The sequence below is a fragment of the Delphinapterus leucas genome, chromosome 20 (genome assembly GCF_059928025.1).
Source record: "Delphinapterus leucas isolate spDelLeu-1000000601 "Yukka" chromosome 20, BTC_Dleu_Yukka2, whole genome shotgun sequence".
Taxonomy (NCBI): Eukaryota; Metazoa; Chordata; class Mammalia; order Artiodactyla; family Monodontidae; genus Delphinapterus; species Delphinapterus leucas.
In genome coordinates this window covers 59,309,684-59,327,165 of record NC_143148.1, presented here as the reverse complement: position 1 = coordinate 59,327,165, position 17,482 = coordinate 59,309,684, and the positions used below count along the sequence as shown (strand labels likewise).

The 17,482-nt window shown below is 50.2% G+C and overlaps 1 protein-coding gene across 1 annotated transcript in view; it reads left to right on the top strand.

The window, feature by feature from the left end:
- CA5A (carbonic anhydrase 5A) overlaps positions 1-4,141 on the top strand; it is a 28,143-nt gene extending 24,002 nt beyond the window's left edge. Inside the window, exon 7 of the mRNA XM_022582962.2 lies at positions 3,357-4,141. Coding sequence (XP_022438670.2) covers positions 3,357-3,575 — 219 coding nt within the window. The 3' untranslated portion in view covers positions 3,576-4,141. The remainder of the gene's footprint in view (positions 1-3,356) is intronic.
- Positions 4,142-17,482: the final 13,341 nt, after the last annotated feature.

Below are 17,482 nucleotides of genomic sequence, written 5' to 3'. Positions count from 1 at the left end.
TCTTCGTTGGGGTAAAGCGACTTTAAAGAACAGAAGTGACATAATTGGGACATGGGTCCTTGCCCATATTGGGACCTCCGTGGGTGCTTTAGATGAATAAATTAACCAAGAAAGGGATGTCATAGATGAATGCTGGAGAGCCGTGAAAGAAGTGGGGTCACTGAGGGAGAAGAGAAGCTTTTAGAGCCTGTTCTCCTTCTTTGGCTGATAGAGCAGTAGGAAATCAAGACCGCAGAGGGTTTTCTCTCATGCTGTGCTAAGAAGTTATGGAACTATAAGTGCCCAGAGAAAATTCCAGAAGGATTGTATTAGTCAGCTATTGCTACAAAATGCTGTGTAACAAACCACCCCAAAACTCAATGACTAATAATAAGCATTTATTTTCCTGCTCAAGGGTCCCTGGGAGCTGGGAGAATCTGTTTTAGGCCATCGTTAGGGGTTGGGTTGGGTCCAGTGTCTCTCATGCTTCTTGGACCAGTGGCCACCCAGGGCTGGATTTCATGGCTCGTGACAGAAATGCAAAAGACAAGCCAAACTGCACATGCACGTTTACAGCATCTGCTTGCATCACACCCGCTCACATCCTGTTGGTCAAAGCAAGTTATGATGGCCAGGCCAACGCCAGTGGGGCAGGGAGGAGGTGAGTGTCTATTTGCTGAGCAATGCCCTAAGCTGTCACACAGATGTGCACCTAAAAGTTAATCCTGGTTGTCCTATGGTCACAGATCTGCAGTGGTTCTTATTTTCTTTCTCATCCTTATTTAAATATTCTATTTTTTCTAAAATAAGTAGATATTACTTATATACTTTTTAAAAAGTTAAAGTATCTTTTTCTCTGGAAATCTCCAGAATCTAGAGAAAGTCTGTCTAGGGCACAGTTTAGGGATGACAGATATGCAGCAAGCATGCTCCACTGTCCCATCCTCTGCCCGGGACAGACATTTCTAATCGATCACAGCAGCATTCATCACCTCACCTTCAGCTCTATGTTTTCTGAGGGCTCTTGATGAGTCCTTGGAAGTCCTTCCAGCCTTTCAGTTCTGTGAAACAGCCTCTAATTTTATTTTATTTTATTTTTTAAAATGAATTTCTCTGTTTTATTTATTTATTTTTGGCTGCATTGGGTCCTTGTTGCTGCGCGCGGGCTTTCTTTAGTTGCGGTGAGTGGGGCTACTCTTTGTTGCGGTGCACGGGCTTCTCATTACAGTGGCTTCTCTTGTTGCGGGGCATGGGCTCTAGGCGTGTGGGCCTCAGTAGTTGTGGCACGCAGGCTCAGTAGTTGTGGCGCACGGGCCTAGCTGCTCCACAGCATGTGGGATCCTCCCAGACCAGGGCTCAAACCTGTGTCCCCTGCATTGGCAGGCAGATTTCCAACCACTGTGCCACCAGGGAAGTCCACAGCCTCTAATTTTAAAGTCATGGGATGGGGCTTCCCTAGTGGCACAGTGGTTAAGAATCCGCCTGCCAATGCCGGGGACATGGGTTAGAGCCCTGGTCTGGGATGATCCCACATGCCATGGAGCAGCTAGGCCCGTGCGCCACAGCTCCTGAGCCTGCACTCTAGAGCCTGCGAGCCACAACTACTGAAGCCCATGCGCCTAGAGCCTGTGCTCCACAACAAGAGAAACCACCACAATGAGAAGCCCACGCACCTCAACTAGAGAAAACCTGCGTGCAGCAACGAAGACCCAATGCAGCCAAAAATAAATAAATAAAATAAATAAATTTAAAAAATAAAATAAAGTCATGGGATGATGCTATTTGTTTTGAAAGGCTGAAGGTGGAATGTGGGTGCACATCACCCACCTTTCCCCCAAACCAGAACTGTTACAGACGTGGTTGAAAATGTCCCTTGCTGGGACTTCCCTGGTGGCACAGTGGTTAAGAATCCGCCTGCCAATGCAGGGGACACGGGTTCCAGCCCTGGTCCGGGAAGATCCCACATGCCCCGGAGCAACTACTGAGCCTGCGCTCTACAGCCCGCGAGCCACAACTACTGAGCCCGTTTGCCACAACTTCTGAAGCCCACACGCCTAGAGCTCATGCTCCACCACAAGAGAAGCCACCGCCATGAGAAGCCCACGCACTGCAAGGAAGAGTAGCCCCCACTTACTGCAACTAGAGAAAGCCCGTGTACAACAACGAAGACCCAATGCAGCCAAAAATAAAAATTAATTAATTTTTTAAAAGACTTAAAAAAAACATTAATTTAATAAAAAAAAAGAAAAGAAAATGGCTCTTGTCACCAAGACCCCTCTGTCACTCAACAAACGCATAATAAACACTTATTAGATGTCAGATGTTGTAGCAGGAGAGGGTGGGCGAGCAGGAGGGATGGAGGGGTGACAGAGCAGTGACCATAGTCTCTGTGCACTGCTACCCAGCAGGAAAATAGAAACGTAAGTCAATAGTTTTAAGGCAGAGTGGTGGGTGAGTATTACACCAAAATCCAGAGCAGAGCCCCCAACCCTCCCAGGGGGCTGGGGAGGTAGTGTGTGCACCCCCTGGACGGCAGGGACAGGCCTGCCAAGCAGGCTTTTCTGAGAGTCAACAAGTGGTGAAAACAGGTGCACACGAGTGGGCACACCATGCTTGAGTGTCTGGAAGAGCATGCTCCACACCCTACACAACTCCAGGGGGCTCTGCCTCAACCATGCAGACCTGACTTGCTCAATAGGTGGTCACTATGCAGATATAATCCCAGTTCTGTGTTTAATTAAGCGTGAAAGCTATTCTCACAGAGCACATAGTATATTCTGAGAACAGATGTGATGATACATAAAAAATGGTCTCTTAGTTCCTGGAGTGCAAAGTGAATCAAATGTTACATTAGCATTTATAGTATATAAACTAGTTATCTATTGCTGTGTAACAAATAGCTCCAAAATTTAATGGCTTAGTAAAACAATAATCATTTATTATCTCCCAGGGTTGCTGTGGGTCAGAATTCAGGTGGTTCTGGCTGAGGATATATCTCTTGTGGAGTTGCAGTCAGATGTCAGCTGCAGTTATTTGAAAGCTGGGGCTGGAGGATTCATTCCCAACGTGGCCAGCAAGTTGTACTGGCTGTTGGCTGGGAGCCTCAGTTGCTCTCCATGTGGGCCTCTCCAGAGGGCTGCTTGTGAGTCATTGCAGCACGGCGGCTGCCTTCCCCAGAGCAGGTGGTCCAGGAGGCCAAGGTGGAAGCTGCCATGCCTTTTCTGACCCAGATTGGGGTCACCTCCACCATGTTGCATTGGTCATACAGGGCCATCCCTGATTCAGGGATGCAAGGGGACCACACACGACACAAGGGACATGGGAGCTGGTTCACACCCTAGCTGCAGCCAGATTACTCTGCTTGCTCTCCGTTCCAGCTGGCCGCGTTTCGCTCACTCATGTTTACTGCACTTGGTGAAGAAGAGAAGACGATGGTGAACAACTACCGCCCACTTCAGCCCCTGATGAAGCGGGAGGTCCGTTCATCCTTCCAGCCACTGAAGACGGTGCAGGATCCTAAATTCACTACATCCAAGCTAACGGGTGGACCTGACTTTAACAGGAGAAAGTATTGTTTCCCAGGCTTCGTGTTCTGATCATATGTAACCTCTGAAATTAAAAATGGAGAAAGAGGTCGCAGTTTTAGTCAGTGTACTTTGCAGTTGCAAGGAAAAGAATCACTTCAAAGAAGCTTAAGCAGGAATCCCTCTGTGGTCCAGTGGGTAAGACTCCACGCTCCCAATACAGGGGGCCTGGGTTCGATCCCTGGTCGGGGAACTAGATCCCACATGCATGCTGCACTAAGAGTCTGTCTGCCTGCCACAACTAAAGATCCCACATGCCAAAGCAAAGATCCTGAGTGCCGCAACTAAGACCTGGTGCAGCCAAAATAAATAAATATTTTTTTTTTTAAAAAAAGAAGAAGCTTGGACTTCCCTGGTGGCGCAGTGGTTGGGAGTCCGCCTGCCGATGCAGGGGACGCGGGTTCGTGCCCCAGTCCGGGAAGATCCCACATGCCGCGGAGCGGCTGGGCCTGTGAGCCATGGCCACTGGGCCTGCGTGTCCTGAGCCTGTGCTCCGCAGCGGGAGAGGCCACAGCAGTGAGAGGCCTGAGTACCACAAAAAATAAATAAATAAAAATAAAAAAATAAATAAAAAAAGAAGAAGCTTAAGCGCAATAGGGAATGGAAATCTGGGACACAGACTATCTCAAGGGACCCACAGCAGTGCACAGAACTTAGGGGCCAAGTGAGCTCCACTGACTGGGGTCATCCACCCAGCCCTCTCTCAGGTCCATGGTGTCCTCTCTCCAGACAGCCACGCCCTGGCAACACAGACTGGGACTAACGTCTTTTCTTCCCAATTCCAAATTCCTGGTGTATCAGTGTCCGGGGGCTGCTGTAAAATGACCACAAACTGGGGGTGGGGGGGAAACAGCAGAATGTATCTTCCTTCCCACAGTTCTGAGACTGGAAGTCTGAGACCAGGTGCCAGCACAGCTGGGTTCTGGGAGGGTCTTGGCTTTTTGCTGTGTCCTTGAGTGGCCCTTTTTTGGTGCACAGAGAGAGTTCGCTCCCTTCCCCTTCTTATAAGACCACCAAACCTATTGGATTAGGACCCCACCCTTATGACCTCACTTAACCTTAATTACTTCCTAAAAACCCCATTTCCAAAGACAGCCACAGTGGGGGCTTTGAGCTTCAACATGTGAATTGGGGAGGGGGACACAATTCAGCCCATAACAGCCACAAACTGGGGGGCTTAAAACAACAGAAATTTATTGAATCACAGTCTGGAGGCCAGAAATCCAAATTCAAGGTGTCAGCAGGGCTGCTTCCTTCCGGAGTCACTCTCCAGGGGAGAATCTGTTTCCTTGCCTTTTCCAGCTTCCAGAGGCTTCTGCTTTCTTGGCTGGTGGCCAAGGAGTTTTCCAAAGTGGCTGCTCAGGACATGCTACCATTTAACTGTGGTCATTCTGCGGGGGCGGAGTGTAATGGTTTCTCACTGCGGGGTCTTTTTAATTGTGGTAAAATACACATAACATAAAATTACCATCTTAACCACAGCTCAGTGGTATAAAGTGCATTCACACTGTGTTGATACCATCCACACCATCCGCCTCCAGAACCTTCTCACCTTAAACTGTCCCCATTAAACACTAACACCCCATTTCCTCCCCCCGCCCCCAATCCTTGGCATCTACCATCCTACTTTCTGTCTCTTAAGATTTTGACTGCTCTAGGAACCAGGCAGTATTTGTCTTTTTGTGACGGGCTTATTTCACTGAGCATAATGTCCTCAGGTTTCATCCATGTGCTAGCAGGTGTCAGAATTTCCTCCCCTTTTAAGGCTGAATAATATCCTAATTGATTATGGTATTTTTATTTTCACAGCATTAAACACATTCCCCTCCGGTACAGATGCAGCTCTGCAAACAATCACGTCATCTTCCAACATTACCTGACTGTCAGAAAAACACGGAAAAAACAGCCCAGAAAAGAAAGCAAATACTCATGTGCCTACCAAGGTACAGTGATAAACTCCATTTCTTTTGGGGAGATAAAGAATAAACAGAATTATTATAGTCCACAAAAAAGATCTAAGACCAAAGGGACCCTATATTACGGATGTGGTTTATTTTGACAGAGGTTTATAGTTTTTTTTTTCCAATCACAGAACTTCCTGTCGTATCAACAATTTACTGTCTGGCTTTGGGCTATTCAATGTCCTGGCACCTACTACAGAGAAAGCAATCCGAAACTTCCTTATACACGTTTTTCCTGGAAAAGTACAACTGCTCACCACTGCCCATCAAATGACAATGCTGACCAAACGCAGCACAACAAGCTTTAATGTCGGCTTACATGGGACACAGAGTCAAACAAGAGAGTTTGGGTGCATTGGTGACTGGTTTGAGCACAGCTGCCCCAGCTGGAGCAGAGCACTAGGTGGGTGGGTGACTACAACCGCTGCAGACCCGTGGGATCCAGGAGGGAAAGAGACATTTTAAAGTTGGGTTTGGAGCCCAAATTGTTTCTTGTCTTTTGGGAAAATGTAGCCAGCCTTGAGTCTCAAGTGAAGTGGGCTTTAGCCCATAGGGAGTTGCCTGCAACCGCCAGAACAAAGGGCCACGAATTAGGGCCCTCTTGCCTCCCTCTCATAAGGACCCTCTGAGGATACTGGGCCCCCCAGATGCCAGGATCATTTCCCATCTCGAAATGCTTAACTTAATCATACCTGCAAAGTCCCTTTGCCGTGTGAGGCCACACATCCACAGGTCACGGGATCAGGATGTGGACACTCTCTCTGATGGTGGAATGTTCTAGAACTCCACCGTCCTCCAGGGCAGCCCTTGGACACACATGGCCATTGTGCACTTGAACTGTGTTCAGTGCAATTGAGGGACTGAATTTTCTTTCTTTTTTCTTTTTTTTGAATTTTATTTTCCTTATTTTATTATTTTTTTATACAGCAGGTTCCTATTAGTTCTCTATTTTATACATATTAGTGTATACATGTCAATCCCAATCTCCCAATTCATCATACCACCACCACCCTCCCCCGCTTTCCCCACTTGGTGTCCATACGTTTGTTCTCTACTTCTGTGTCTCTGTTTCTGCCTTGCAAACCGGTTCGTCTGTACCATTTTTGTAGATTCCACATATATGCGTTAATATACGATATTTGTTTTTCTCTTTCTTCACTCTGTATGACAGTCTCTAGGTCCATCCGTGTCCAATTTTGTTGCTTTTAATGGCTGAGTAATATTCCATTGTATATATGTACCACATCTTTTTTATCCATTCCTCTGTTGATGGGCATTTAGGTTGCTTCCATGACCTGGCTATTGTAAATAGTGCTGCAACGAACATTGGGGTGCAAGTGTCTTTTTGAATTATGGTTTTCTCTGGGTATATGCCCAGAGGCGGGATTGCTGGATCATATGGTAATTCTATTTTTAGTTTTTTAAGGAACCTCCATACTGTTCTCCATAGTGGCTGTATCAGTTTACATTCCCACCAGCAGTGCAGGAGGGTTCCCTTTTCTCCACACCCTCTCCAGCATTTGTTGTTTGTAGATTTTCTGATGATGCCCATTCTAACTGGTGTGAGGTGATACCTCATTGTAGTGTTGATTTGCATTTCTCTAATAATTAGAGAAATAATAATTAGTGATGTTGACCAGCTTTTCATGTGCCTCTTGACCATCTGTATGTTTCCTTTGGAGAAATGTTTGTTTAGGTCTTCTGCCCATTTTTAAAAATTAATTAATTGATTGATGGATTGATTGATTTTTGGCTGCATTGGGTCTTGCTGTGCACAGGCTTTTTCTAGTTGTGGCAAGTGGGGGCTACTCTTCGTTGTGGTGCACGGGCTTCTCATAGTGGTGGCTTCTCTTGTTGCAGAGCATGGGCTCTAGGCACATGGGCTCCAGTAGTTGTGGCAAGTGGGCTCAGTAGTTGTGGCTCGTGGGCTCTAGAGCGCAGGCTCAGGAGTCGTGGCACACGGGCTTAGTTGCTCCGTGGCATGTGGGGTCCTCCCGCACCAGGGCTCAAACCCATGTTCCCTGCATTGGCAGGCAGACTCCCAACCACTGCGCCACCAGGGAAGTCCCTTCTGCCCATTTTTTGATGGGGTTGTTCATTTTTTTAATTCTGAGCTGTGTAAGCTGGTTATATATTTTGGAGATTAATCCTTTGTCTGTTGAGTCGTTTGCAAATATTTTCTCCCATTCTGAGGATTGTCTTTTCGTCTTGTTTATGGTTTCCTTTGCTGTGCAAAAGCTTTGAAGTTTCATTAGGTCCCATTTGTTTATTTTTATTTCCATTACTCTAGGGGGTGGGTCAAAAAATATCTTGCTGTGATTTATGTCAAAGGGTGTTCTTCCTGTGTTTTATAGTGTCCAGTCTTACATTTAGGTCTTTAATCCATTTTGAGTTTATTTTTGTGTATGATGCTAGGGAGTGTTCTAATTTCATTCTTTTACATGTAGCTGTCCAGTTTTCCCAGCACCACTTACTGAAGAGACAGTCTTTTTTCCATTGTATATCCTTGCCTCCCTTATCAAAGATAAGGTGACCATGTGTGTGTGGGTTTATCTCTCGGCTTTCTATCCTGTTCCACTGATCTATATTTGTTATCTATAATTGTGCCAGTACCATATTGTCTTGATTACTGTAGCTTTGTAGTATAGTCTGAAGTCAGGGAGTCTGATCCCTCCAGCTCCGTTTTTTTCCCTCAAGATTGCTTTGGCTATTCGGGGTCTTTTGAGGCTCCATACAAATTTTAAGTTTTTTTTGTTCTAGTTCTGTAAAAAATGCCATTGGTAATTTGATAGGGGTTGCATTGAATCTGTAGATTGCTTTGGGTAGTATAGACATTTTCACAATATTGATTCTTCCAATCCAAGAACATGGTATATCTCTCCATCTGTTTGTGTCATCTTTGATTTCTTTCATCAGTGTCTTATAGTTTTCTGAGTATGGGTCTTTTACCTCCTTAGGTAGGTTTATTCCTAGGTATTTTATTCTTTTTGTTGCAATGGTGAATGGGATTGTTTCCTTAATTTCTCTTTCTGATCTTTCATTGTTACTGTATAGGAATGCAAGAGATTTCTGTGCATTAATTTTGTATCCTGCAACTTTACCAGATTCATTGATTAGCTCTAGTAGTTTTCTGGTGGCATCTTTAGGACTCTCTCTATATAGTATCATGTCATCTGCAAACAGTGACAGTTTTACTTCTTCTTTTCCAATTTGTATTCCTCTTATATCTTTTTCTTCTCTGATTGCTGTGGCTAGGACTTCCAAAACTATGTTGAATAATAGTGGTGAAAGGGGGCATCCTTGTCTCGTTCCTGATCTTAGAGGAAATGCTTTCAGCTTTTCACCATTGAGAATGATGTTTGCTGTGGGTTTGTCATATATGGCCTTTATTATGTTGAGGTAGGTTCCCTCTATGCCCACTTTCTGGAGAGTTTTTATCATAAATGGGTGTTGAATTTTGTCAAAAGCTTTTTCTGCATCTATTGAGATGATCGTATGGTTTTTCTCCTTCAATTTGTTAATATGGTGCATCATGTTGATTGGTTTGCGTATATTGAAGAATCCTTGCATCCCTGGGATAATTTCCACTTGATCATGGTATATGATACTTTTAATGTGTTGTTGGATTCTGTTTGCTAGTATTTTGTTGAGGATATTTTTTTTGCGGTACGCGGGCCTCTCACTCTTGTGGCCTCTCCCGTTGCGGAGCACAGGCTCCGGACGCGCAGGCTCAGCGGCCATGGCTCACGGGCCCAGCCGCTCCACAGCATGTGGGATCTTCTCGGACCGGGGCATGAACCCGTGTCCCCTGCATCGGCAGGCGGACTCTCAACCACTGCGCCACCAGGGAAGCCCGGAATGGTGTTTTTAAAAAGCTCCCCGGCGACTGGATTGTGTGGGTGAGGATGAGGCCCCAGACACCCCATTTACCTTTGTTGTAACAAGCTCTGTGAAAGCTCTGTGGGGTCACCCCCAGGTTTTAATGGGGGAAATCGAGCTCGCTGGAGAGGTGGGGAGCAGGAAAGGCAGAGCAAGCAGGAAGCCCACCTGGATTGCAGGCCATCCTCTGGGGCCGTGCAGCCTTTGCTTCTTCCTCTGTGATGTGTGCAGTTGAAGACAAGTTGTAGCCTCAGGGCGAAAACCCAAAGTCCTGAACTTTACACTTGAGTGAGAAATCTTACAGTATAAGGACCTGCAGTTTTACTTTGATGGAAACTCTGCCCCAAAGGCACCTGCTCAGACGTCCTGCAGCTTCTGAGGGTGGTGTTCCCAGCTATGGAAGGAAGGACAGTATTGATAATTGGAGGGGCGTCTCCGGGTTGGGACTTGGGGGAGAGGGAGAGAGCAGCCATGTGTCAACTGTGCACAGGCCGTCCATTTCCACAGGGACTTCGGGACGGAGAAAGGCCAGTGTCCAGAGGGGCCTTGCGGGAGGAGAAAGGACCGCAGGGCCCTGAGCCAGACCCCACCCGCCCCACGGTGACATCCTGTCCCAAAAAGAGCCCCAAGAGCAAGCGGGTGATTCCATCTCCTCTTTCATGGTGATGGAGGGCCTTCCTCTGTGTGCACAGAAGTCTTTGTCTCGCGGTAGATGTTCTGCTTTGTACGTTATTTTTAATATCTGGCGTTAGCCCTGGGACAGCGAGATTCTCCTGGGGACCACGCGGAGCCTGGGCAGAGAAACCATAAACACACGGAGAGGAAAGACGTTGATCTCAGCCCTCAAAGCCACGGTACAGAAAACAAACACAGGCGCTGCCCCTCCCCATCCTGAGGGCCGTTGGGTCTGCGGGACCTGTCCCTGTGACTGCAGTTTACGAGTGTGCTGTGCGATTCCTGGCCAGCCTTTAAACTTCAAAGCTTCCTCCCTTTGCTTTTATGTTATTTTCTCGTTTTGCAAAAGTACAGATGTGGGCGCCTGCCCACACACTCTACTTTGTCTGTTCTGTGCCAGCCAGGAATCTGGCCCCTTCCCACGCCGGCATTCCCCACAGCCATCCCTGGAGGCCTGGACACCCCACTCTCCCACCTGCCTGACATCTGTTCCCTCCTCCTCTCCCGGGACACCCGCTCCCTGGGAGCCCCTAGACTGCGCCTGGTGCACAGCTGTACCCCAGCAATAGCAGGGTTCCTCGTTCTAAAGGGCTTGTCCCTCCTGCCCAGAGGCCTCCTCAGAGCTAAGGCCAGCCTCAGGGAGTCCCCCGGTGCTCCATGCTCCTTACTCCCGCGTGCAAGGGGTCAGTGGGTCCAGTTGGTGGCACCCCTCCGTGCCACACGTCCACCTTCCGTTCTCCGCGTTCTCACTGCCCCCAGCTCGCCCCCAGCTCCAGCCAGAATGGTATCGCCAGCCCTGTGGTTCCACCACTTCCTTCCAGCCTGTCCCCGTCCCCACCTAATGCATTCTTCTCTTAGCCGTGCAGAGATTTGGGTGGGGAATGTCAACCTGACCATTCTGCTTCCCTGTGCAAGACCGAGCCTTCTACTAAACTTGGAATTAAGCACCGGCTTCTTCCTATGTGATCTGGACCCCCAAGCTCCCTTCCCGTGGAACTCTGCACTCAGGTCCCCACCCCGGCTTGGGTTGCTGTGCCCTGTCTATCGGCACGGGCACCACCCATCCCCACCCCCGACAGCCTCTGCCGGGGGCACAGCCTCTGAGCCCACCGGGTCTGGGTCTGGGCACCCACTGCTGACATCGTTCTGTTACCTCGTTCACCACTGATTTCCCCCCAAGGGTGGTGTCCTCACCTATTTGCTGGCTCACAGCACTGAATAAATATCCTTTCGGTGGAAACTACCCGAGGTGTTCCAGCTCCCGAAGCCGGGTGCTACTGGCCGTCCCCCGTCTGCTGTGTGCGCTGCCTCCGCACCCTTGACATACCGGCCCCTCCTGGGAATGCCCTTCCCCCTCCAGCTCTGCTCCTAAACTTCTTTCCATCATCCAGGCTCAGCCCAAAGCCTCCACTCCTGTGATACTTTCCTCCTACCACCCAGCCCTCTGTGCTGTGCCCATCCTGCCCATGTGTGTTTTCAGATGTATCCCATGTTCTCAGGTGCTTACAGGTCACCCACAGGCCATGGGTCCTCGGACGTTTTGTTCTTCCAAAGTTAGCGATCATGACGTGTTAGCTGAGTAGATGGAAGAAAGCTAAGGTATTAGATGCTTCATGTAACATAATCCGAAATTCACCTCCAATCAGAGAACCTGATGCCTATAATTTGAGAAGTCCAGAGAAAGAAGCAAAGTGCAGCAGGTGTGGATCTGCGTGGGGCAGGTGTGGGGCGGGCACGATTCACCATGGAGAAGCAAGGAGCAGCCACAGTGTACGGCCCTCATGACAGGAGGTGGTTAATAAAGAGTTAACAATATCCTCCCAGACATTTGTTTATTTATTTATTTATTTACTTACTTACTTGGCTGCGTTGGGTCTTAGTTGCGGCACGTGGGATCTTTCTTGCGGCATGTGGGATCTTTCATTGTGGCTCGGGACTTCCCTAGTGGCGCAGTGGTTAAGAATCCGCCTGCCAATGCAGGGGATACGGGTTTGAGCCCTGGTCCAGGAAGATCCCACATGCCGAGGAGCAGCTAAGCCCGTGCACCACAACTACTGAGCCTCCACTGTAGAGCCAATGAGCCACAGCTACTGAAGCCCGCGCGCCCAGAGCCCATGCTCCACAGCAAGAGAAGCCATCGCAGTGAGAAGCCCGTGCACCACAACGGAGAGTAGCCCCAGCTCACCTCAACTAGAGAAAGCCCGCGCGCAGCAACGAAGACCCAAGGCAGTCAAAAATAATAAATAAATTTTAAAAAATAATAAAACAAAATAAAATACTTTCACTGCGGCTCGCAGGCTTTGTTGCAGTGCGTGGGCTTCTCTCTAGTTGAGGCGTGCGGGCTCAGTAGCTGCGGTGCGCAGGCTTAGTTGCTCCGCATCACGTGGGATCTTAATTCCCTGACCAGGGATCAAACCCGCTTCCCTTGCATTGGAAGGCAGACTCTTAACCACTGGACCACCAGCAAAGTCCTCTCCCAGACATTTCTGAAATACACAATTGAACTCTCAGCTCCTGAAATCTGCCTCTGCAGCTCTGACCTCCCATCCCTACCCTGGTGTACGTGGTGTTTTCCCATCAGCCTCTGTGCCAGGAGCTGGGAGGAAGGACAAAGTAGCCCAGGTGAGCAGCTCTGAAAACTGACGGCAAAGAGCACAGGTCCCTCCAGACTCGACAGAATTTTAAGAGCTGCTTCGACCCCCGCGCTGCTTAGCGTGGCATGTGGGATGCAGGCTCAGCCCTCCTCTCTGTCAGGGGCAAGTCCAACGTGAGAGGCAGCTCGTCCCCAAATTTCCTAACACGCGGGTTGGGTCACAGCTTGGAGGCTCAGCAGTGGGAATGCCTGGCTCCCATGTCTGTGGAAATGTTAAAATGTCTGTCAACAGGAAAGAAAGACCCTCTGATTCCGCCATCCTTAAGATACGTTCACGAACCGCTGCGTTGAAGATAAAAGCTGTATATTTTTTCAGTGTCGAGATTATTCTCTGTCAGAATTTCCTGTGTCAGTTTGCGAGGTTTTGTGTTTGTTTTGTTTTGTTTCTTTACTGGCATTGAAATAGGGAAATTATTTTTAAGCAAAGTGAAATCTTCTGATCCTTTTTACTGAATTCTGGAAATTCAGAGGGGGCCACCCTACGGGTGTGCTAGGTCCCTGAGCACATAAACACAAATCAAAGGTGTGGACATCAAAAGCAGGCATGACACTCAGGCTCCACTTGCCACAGTCTTTGGTTTGTTTCATAATTTCATAATGAAACACACAGCTTCACTGCAATTTGACATCACTGTTTATCGAACACCTCCTGCCAGCGTGTACCGGTTAGTGTGCAAGACAACTGGGGAAAATCAGTGACCGAAACAGCAAAGCAGCTCAGGCCCTGGGCCCTATGGCGTCTACATCAGCAGGGGAGATGGTCCAGAGACGGCAGGTGTAGCGAGCAAGTGGGAGATAAGCTACAGGTGAGCGGGGCTCCAGAAAAAAGCAAAGTGTGGGCAGAGAGCCAAGTGACCGGTCAGGGTGGGCCTCACTGAGGAGCTGACCTCTGAGCAAAGACTTGCAGGAGGTGAGGGGGTGGGCCGTGCAGGCAGTGGGGATGGTTCTGGAAGGTTCAGGAGCGGCAGAGAGACCTGCATGGTTGGGATAAAGTGCTCAAGGGGCAAAGTGGCAGGAGAAGAGGTCAGAGACCTGATCAGAGGAGCCACAGCCAGAGTGGGCTTGGGGCTCACATGTAGGTGGGAGCTTTGCTCCGAGGGGTGTGAGGACAGCTGCAGGGCAGGGGTACGTCTCACTCAGATTCTCAAATTGGGGAGATGTGGGGTGACGGGCAAACCCTAGGTGGAATCCAGCCGGCAGCGGTGGTGAGAAGTGTTGGATGTGGGACACAGTTGCTCTGTGCTTTCCAGCCATACTGGCTGGGGGTGCGAGAGAAAGTGGGGTATCGGGATAAAGCCAAGGGGTTTGGTGCAAACAGCTTGGAGGACAGAGTTGCCCTCGGCTGACCGGGAAGGCCAGGGGCAGAGAAGCTCTCAGGAACGCATGGAGAAAGACCTCCCGCTACCTGCAGCTCTGACATTCTTTGGTCATTTTAAGTTGTGAGAGCTACATTTTTAGCCTTAGCCTTGTTGTTTTTCCATTTCCCACTCATTTCTGGAAACTAAAGGGGCAAAATGTGGTAAAGCAGAGGTGTATGCTGGGTGGGGGAAGATTCTCAGACCCTCGGCCAGCAGGGCAGCCCCATGGGCTGCATGGGAGCCCAGGCTGCTTTGGGGTGACACATGTAATGCCCCCAAAATGGACTGCTCGGCGGTTGGGCGCAGGGAGCAGGGTCTCATCCCGGGGTCTGAGGGAGCTGTCCAGCCACGTGGGCCTGGGGGGCAGAGACAGCTGAGACCTTCCCGTCACTGTGTCCACTCGGGATGGAATTGGGGACGGGGTCAGAAAAGATCATGCCGGAGCCCCTCACCCAGTCCGTGCCTGCCCGAGCTGGACCCCAGGAGCTGGCTGAGCGCTCTAGGCCACCTCATGCTCCCACCCTTCCCTCCACATGTCCCTCCCGGAGGACCTGCAGGCTCACATCAGCGTCTGCGGGACCCCCATGGGGCTCCCGGCAGGACAGCATCCCATCTGCTCTCCCTCCTCCCAGCCACGAGCTGGTTCTCCAGGGCAGTTTCCCCAGCTGCTGCTGGCCCTGCGCGCCCCTCACCTCACTCGGGAAAGGCCGGGTTCTCCACGCAGCTGGCGGCGCAGGGAGGCAGGTGTTAAGGGAGAGACTCGGGGGGATGCTGCGTACTGGCCGGGCGGGACCTCCCGCACCTGGCACAGAGTAACGGAACAGTGAGGTCCAAGGGGGGGCCCACACGTGGAAAGATTTCCACCTTTTGTAACATCTCACAGAGCGGGTTGGGGCCACCAAGACAGCGTTCCACAAACTGGGGCCTTTAAACATCTGAAGTCTATCCTCCCAGGGTCTGGAGGCCTGAAGTCCGGCGTCAGGGCCGAGCTCCCCCTGCAGCCTGCAGGGGAGGGTCCTTCCTGCCTCTTCCAGCTCTGGTGTCATCGGTGGCCTTGGCTTTTGGCCGCATCCGCCCAACCTCTGCCTTGCATCAGGCCTGGATGTCTGTCTTCCTATGGCCGTTTGGTATGGGGGCACCAGCCATCCCGGGTTAGGGGCCAGCCCACTCCACGATGACCTCATCTTAACTCATTGTGTCTGCAGCAGCCCTATTTCCAAAGGAGGTCACATTCTGAGGCTCTGGGGTTAGAACGGCAACATCCTGTTCTGGGGGGACACACTTTAACCGGTAACAGTGGGATAGGGCAGTAGTGCTTCCCAAACGAGCCCATGCAGGAAGGTGCACGATGAGAACAGAAGTGCTGATTGCATTTTATCCGTGTGAAGAAATCGGACTCAGACCAAAGTCCAGCAACCAGTCCTCTGGCTGGTCAACCCAGGTGTCTGGAGTAAAGCCCAGGAGGACCCTGAGTCCCAAGCCCATACCTGTGGGGGTAGGACCTGGACGAGTGACCAGGCCCTAACAAGGGACGGCCGCTCGTCACGGGATGGTCATGGGTGGGCTGTGGAACCACCGTTCTCTCCATGTCTCCTCTGACACGTGGTCCAGCTCAGCCTCTGCTGGGAATGTCGAGGTTGGGATCTGGGCACTCAGCCAGCCAGTCCACTGGCCCAATTTCTGGCTGCACCCTCACACCAGCCCACCGGCTGCAGCTCTGTCAGGAATGGGGGCTTCACCCTGCTCCTACCACTGAGTCTCCAGAAGCTGAGTGGTGTCCCTCCCTGGAGCCCCATTAGCCACAGAGGCAGAGGCGGGATTTGAACCCAGGGCCTCTGACTGTAGGCCTGCATGCTTTTTTTAGGTAAAAATTCACATAATATAAAATTAACCATTCCAAAGTGGGCAATTCGGTGGCATTTAGGGCATTCACATTGCTGTGCAACCCTCACCATCGTCTAGTTCCAAGACATTTCATCACCCCAAACCTGGTCCCTGCTACCGCTCTCTCCCCATCCCCCTCCCCCAGCCCCAGCAACCACTAACGTACTTTCTGTCTCTCCAGATTCACCTTTCCTAGACGTTTCGTATAAATGGAACCATACGCTACCATGCATCCAGCCCTTTCACGGAGCATAGGGTTTTCACTGTTCATCCATGTCGTGGTGTGTGTCGGCACCCCCTCTTTATGGCTGAATGACAGTCCCTTGCGTGCATGGGCCACATGTGTTTATCCGCTGACAGGCAGGCCTGAACTCTCAAGTCCCGTTTGCTACTACAGTATCGCTCCTCCGGAATCGTCAAGGAGAAGGGCCCGCTTTCTGAGCACATGGAGAAAGCCGAGCCCACGGAAGGCGAAAGCCTCACAGCGACCTGTCACAAGCCTGGAGCCCGAAACCCAGGCAGACTCTCATTTTTCTTGTTTTAACTTAATGGAGCCGTCCGTGGACAATCTAGCCCTAAGATCTCTAGTTTTGCTTCTACCATGTCTCAGAAATCCCCAGGCGTTGGTTCTACCCAGACTTACAGAGTCAATCACCATGTCCACCATAGGAACTTCAGAAAATCGGGCGACCTCGCTGAGCATCTGAAGGGAGCCGAAAAGCCTGTGCAGGGAAGTCACGTGTCCTGCCCTCCACAAGGATGGGGGGTTTCCAGTGAGGGAAGTGAAACTGCCCGGAGCCACAAAGAGAGCTAAAATAAAGCCACTTTGGCCAGAAGAGTGCACATGCTCACCAGTCTGGTCCTGGAGGGCAGGTGACCCGGTTGGCTGACAGCGAGGCCATAGCATCGCAGCTGCGATTAAAGGCCCACCGTGGGTCTGAGCCCGGGCTGACCACTCACTGAACTCACTACCTGTCTTGTTCCTCCAGCCCCAATCGGGGTCTAGCCATGGCTGATGCAGTAACTAAATGACGTAAAACATCTTCGAGTCCTGGCCCGGGCTCAACAGTCACTGTGATGGCGACGCACACCCACCTGCTCGGAAAACAGAACTTAACTTCGGAGATTGCTAAGGGCAGTCCCACCTTTTCAAGCATGCAGACAGGAAGAAAAATAACAGCTGAGCACCATGAAAGCACGGCTTTTAAAAACAAATTTCAAGAAGAAGAAAAGACACTTGCTACGTGAAAAGACCACAAACATTTGTTCCATACGACTGAACAAACACAGCGGCGCAGCCACCTGAAGCGGGGGAAGCTTCCACACCAATGAAGGTTTTATCGGGTACATTTTTTTTCCAGGAAAAAGAATGAGTTCAAAAGGAGAGCCAGGGGCTTCCCTGGTGGTGCAATGGTTGAGAGCCCGCCTGCCGATGCAGGGGACACGAGTTCGTGCCCTGGTCCGGGAAGATCCCACATGCCGCGGAGCGGCTGGGCCCGTGAGCCATGG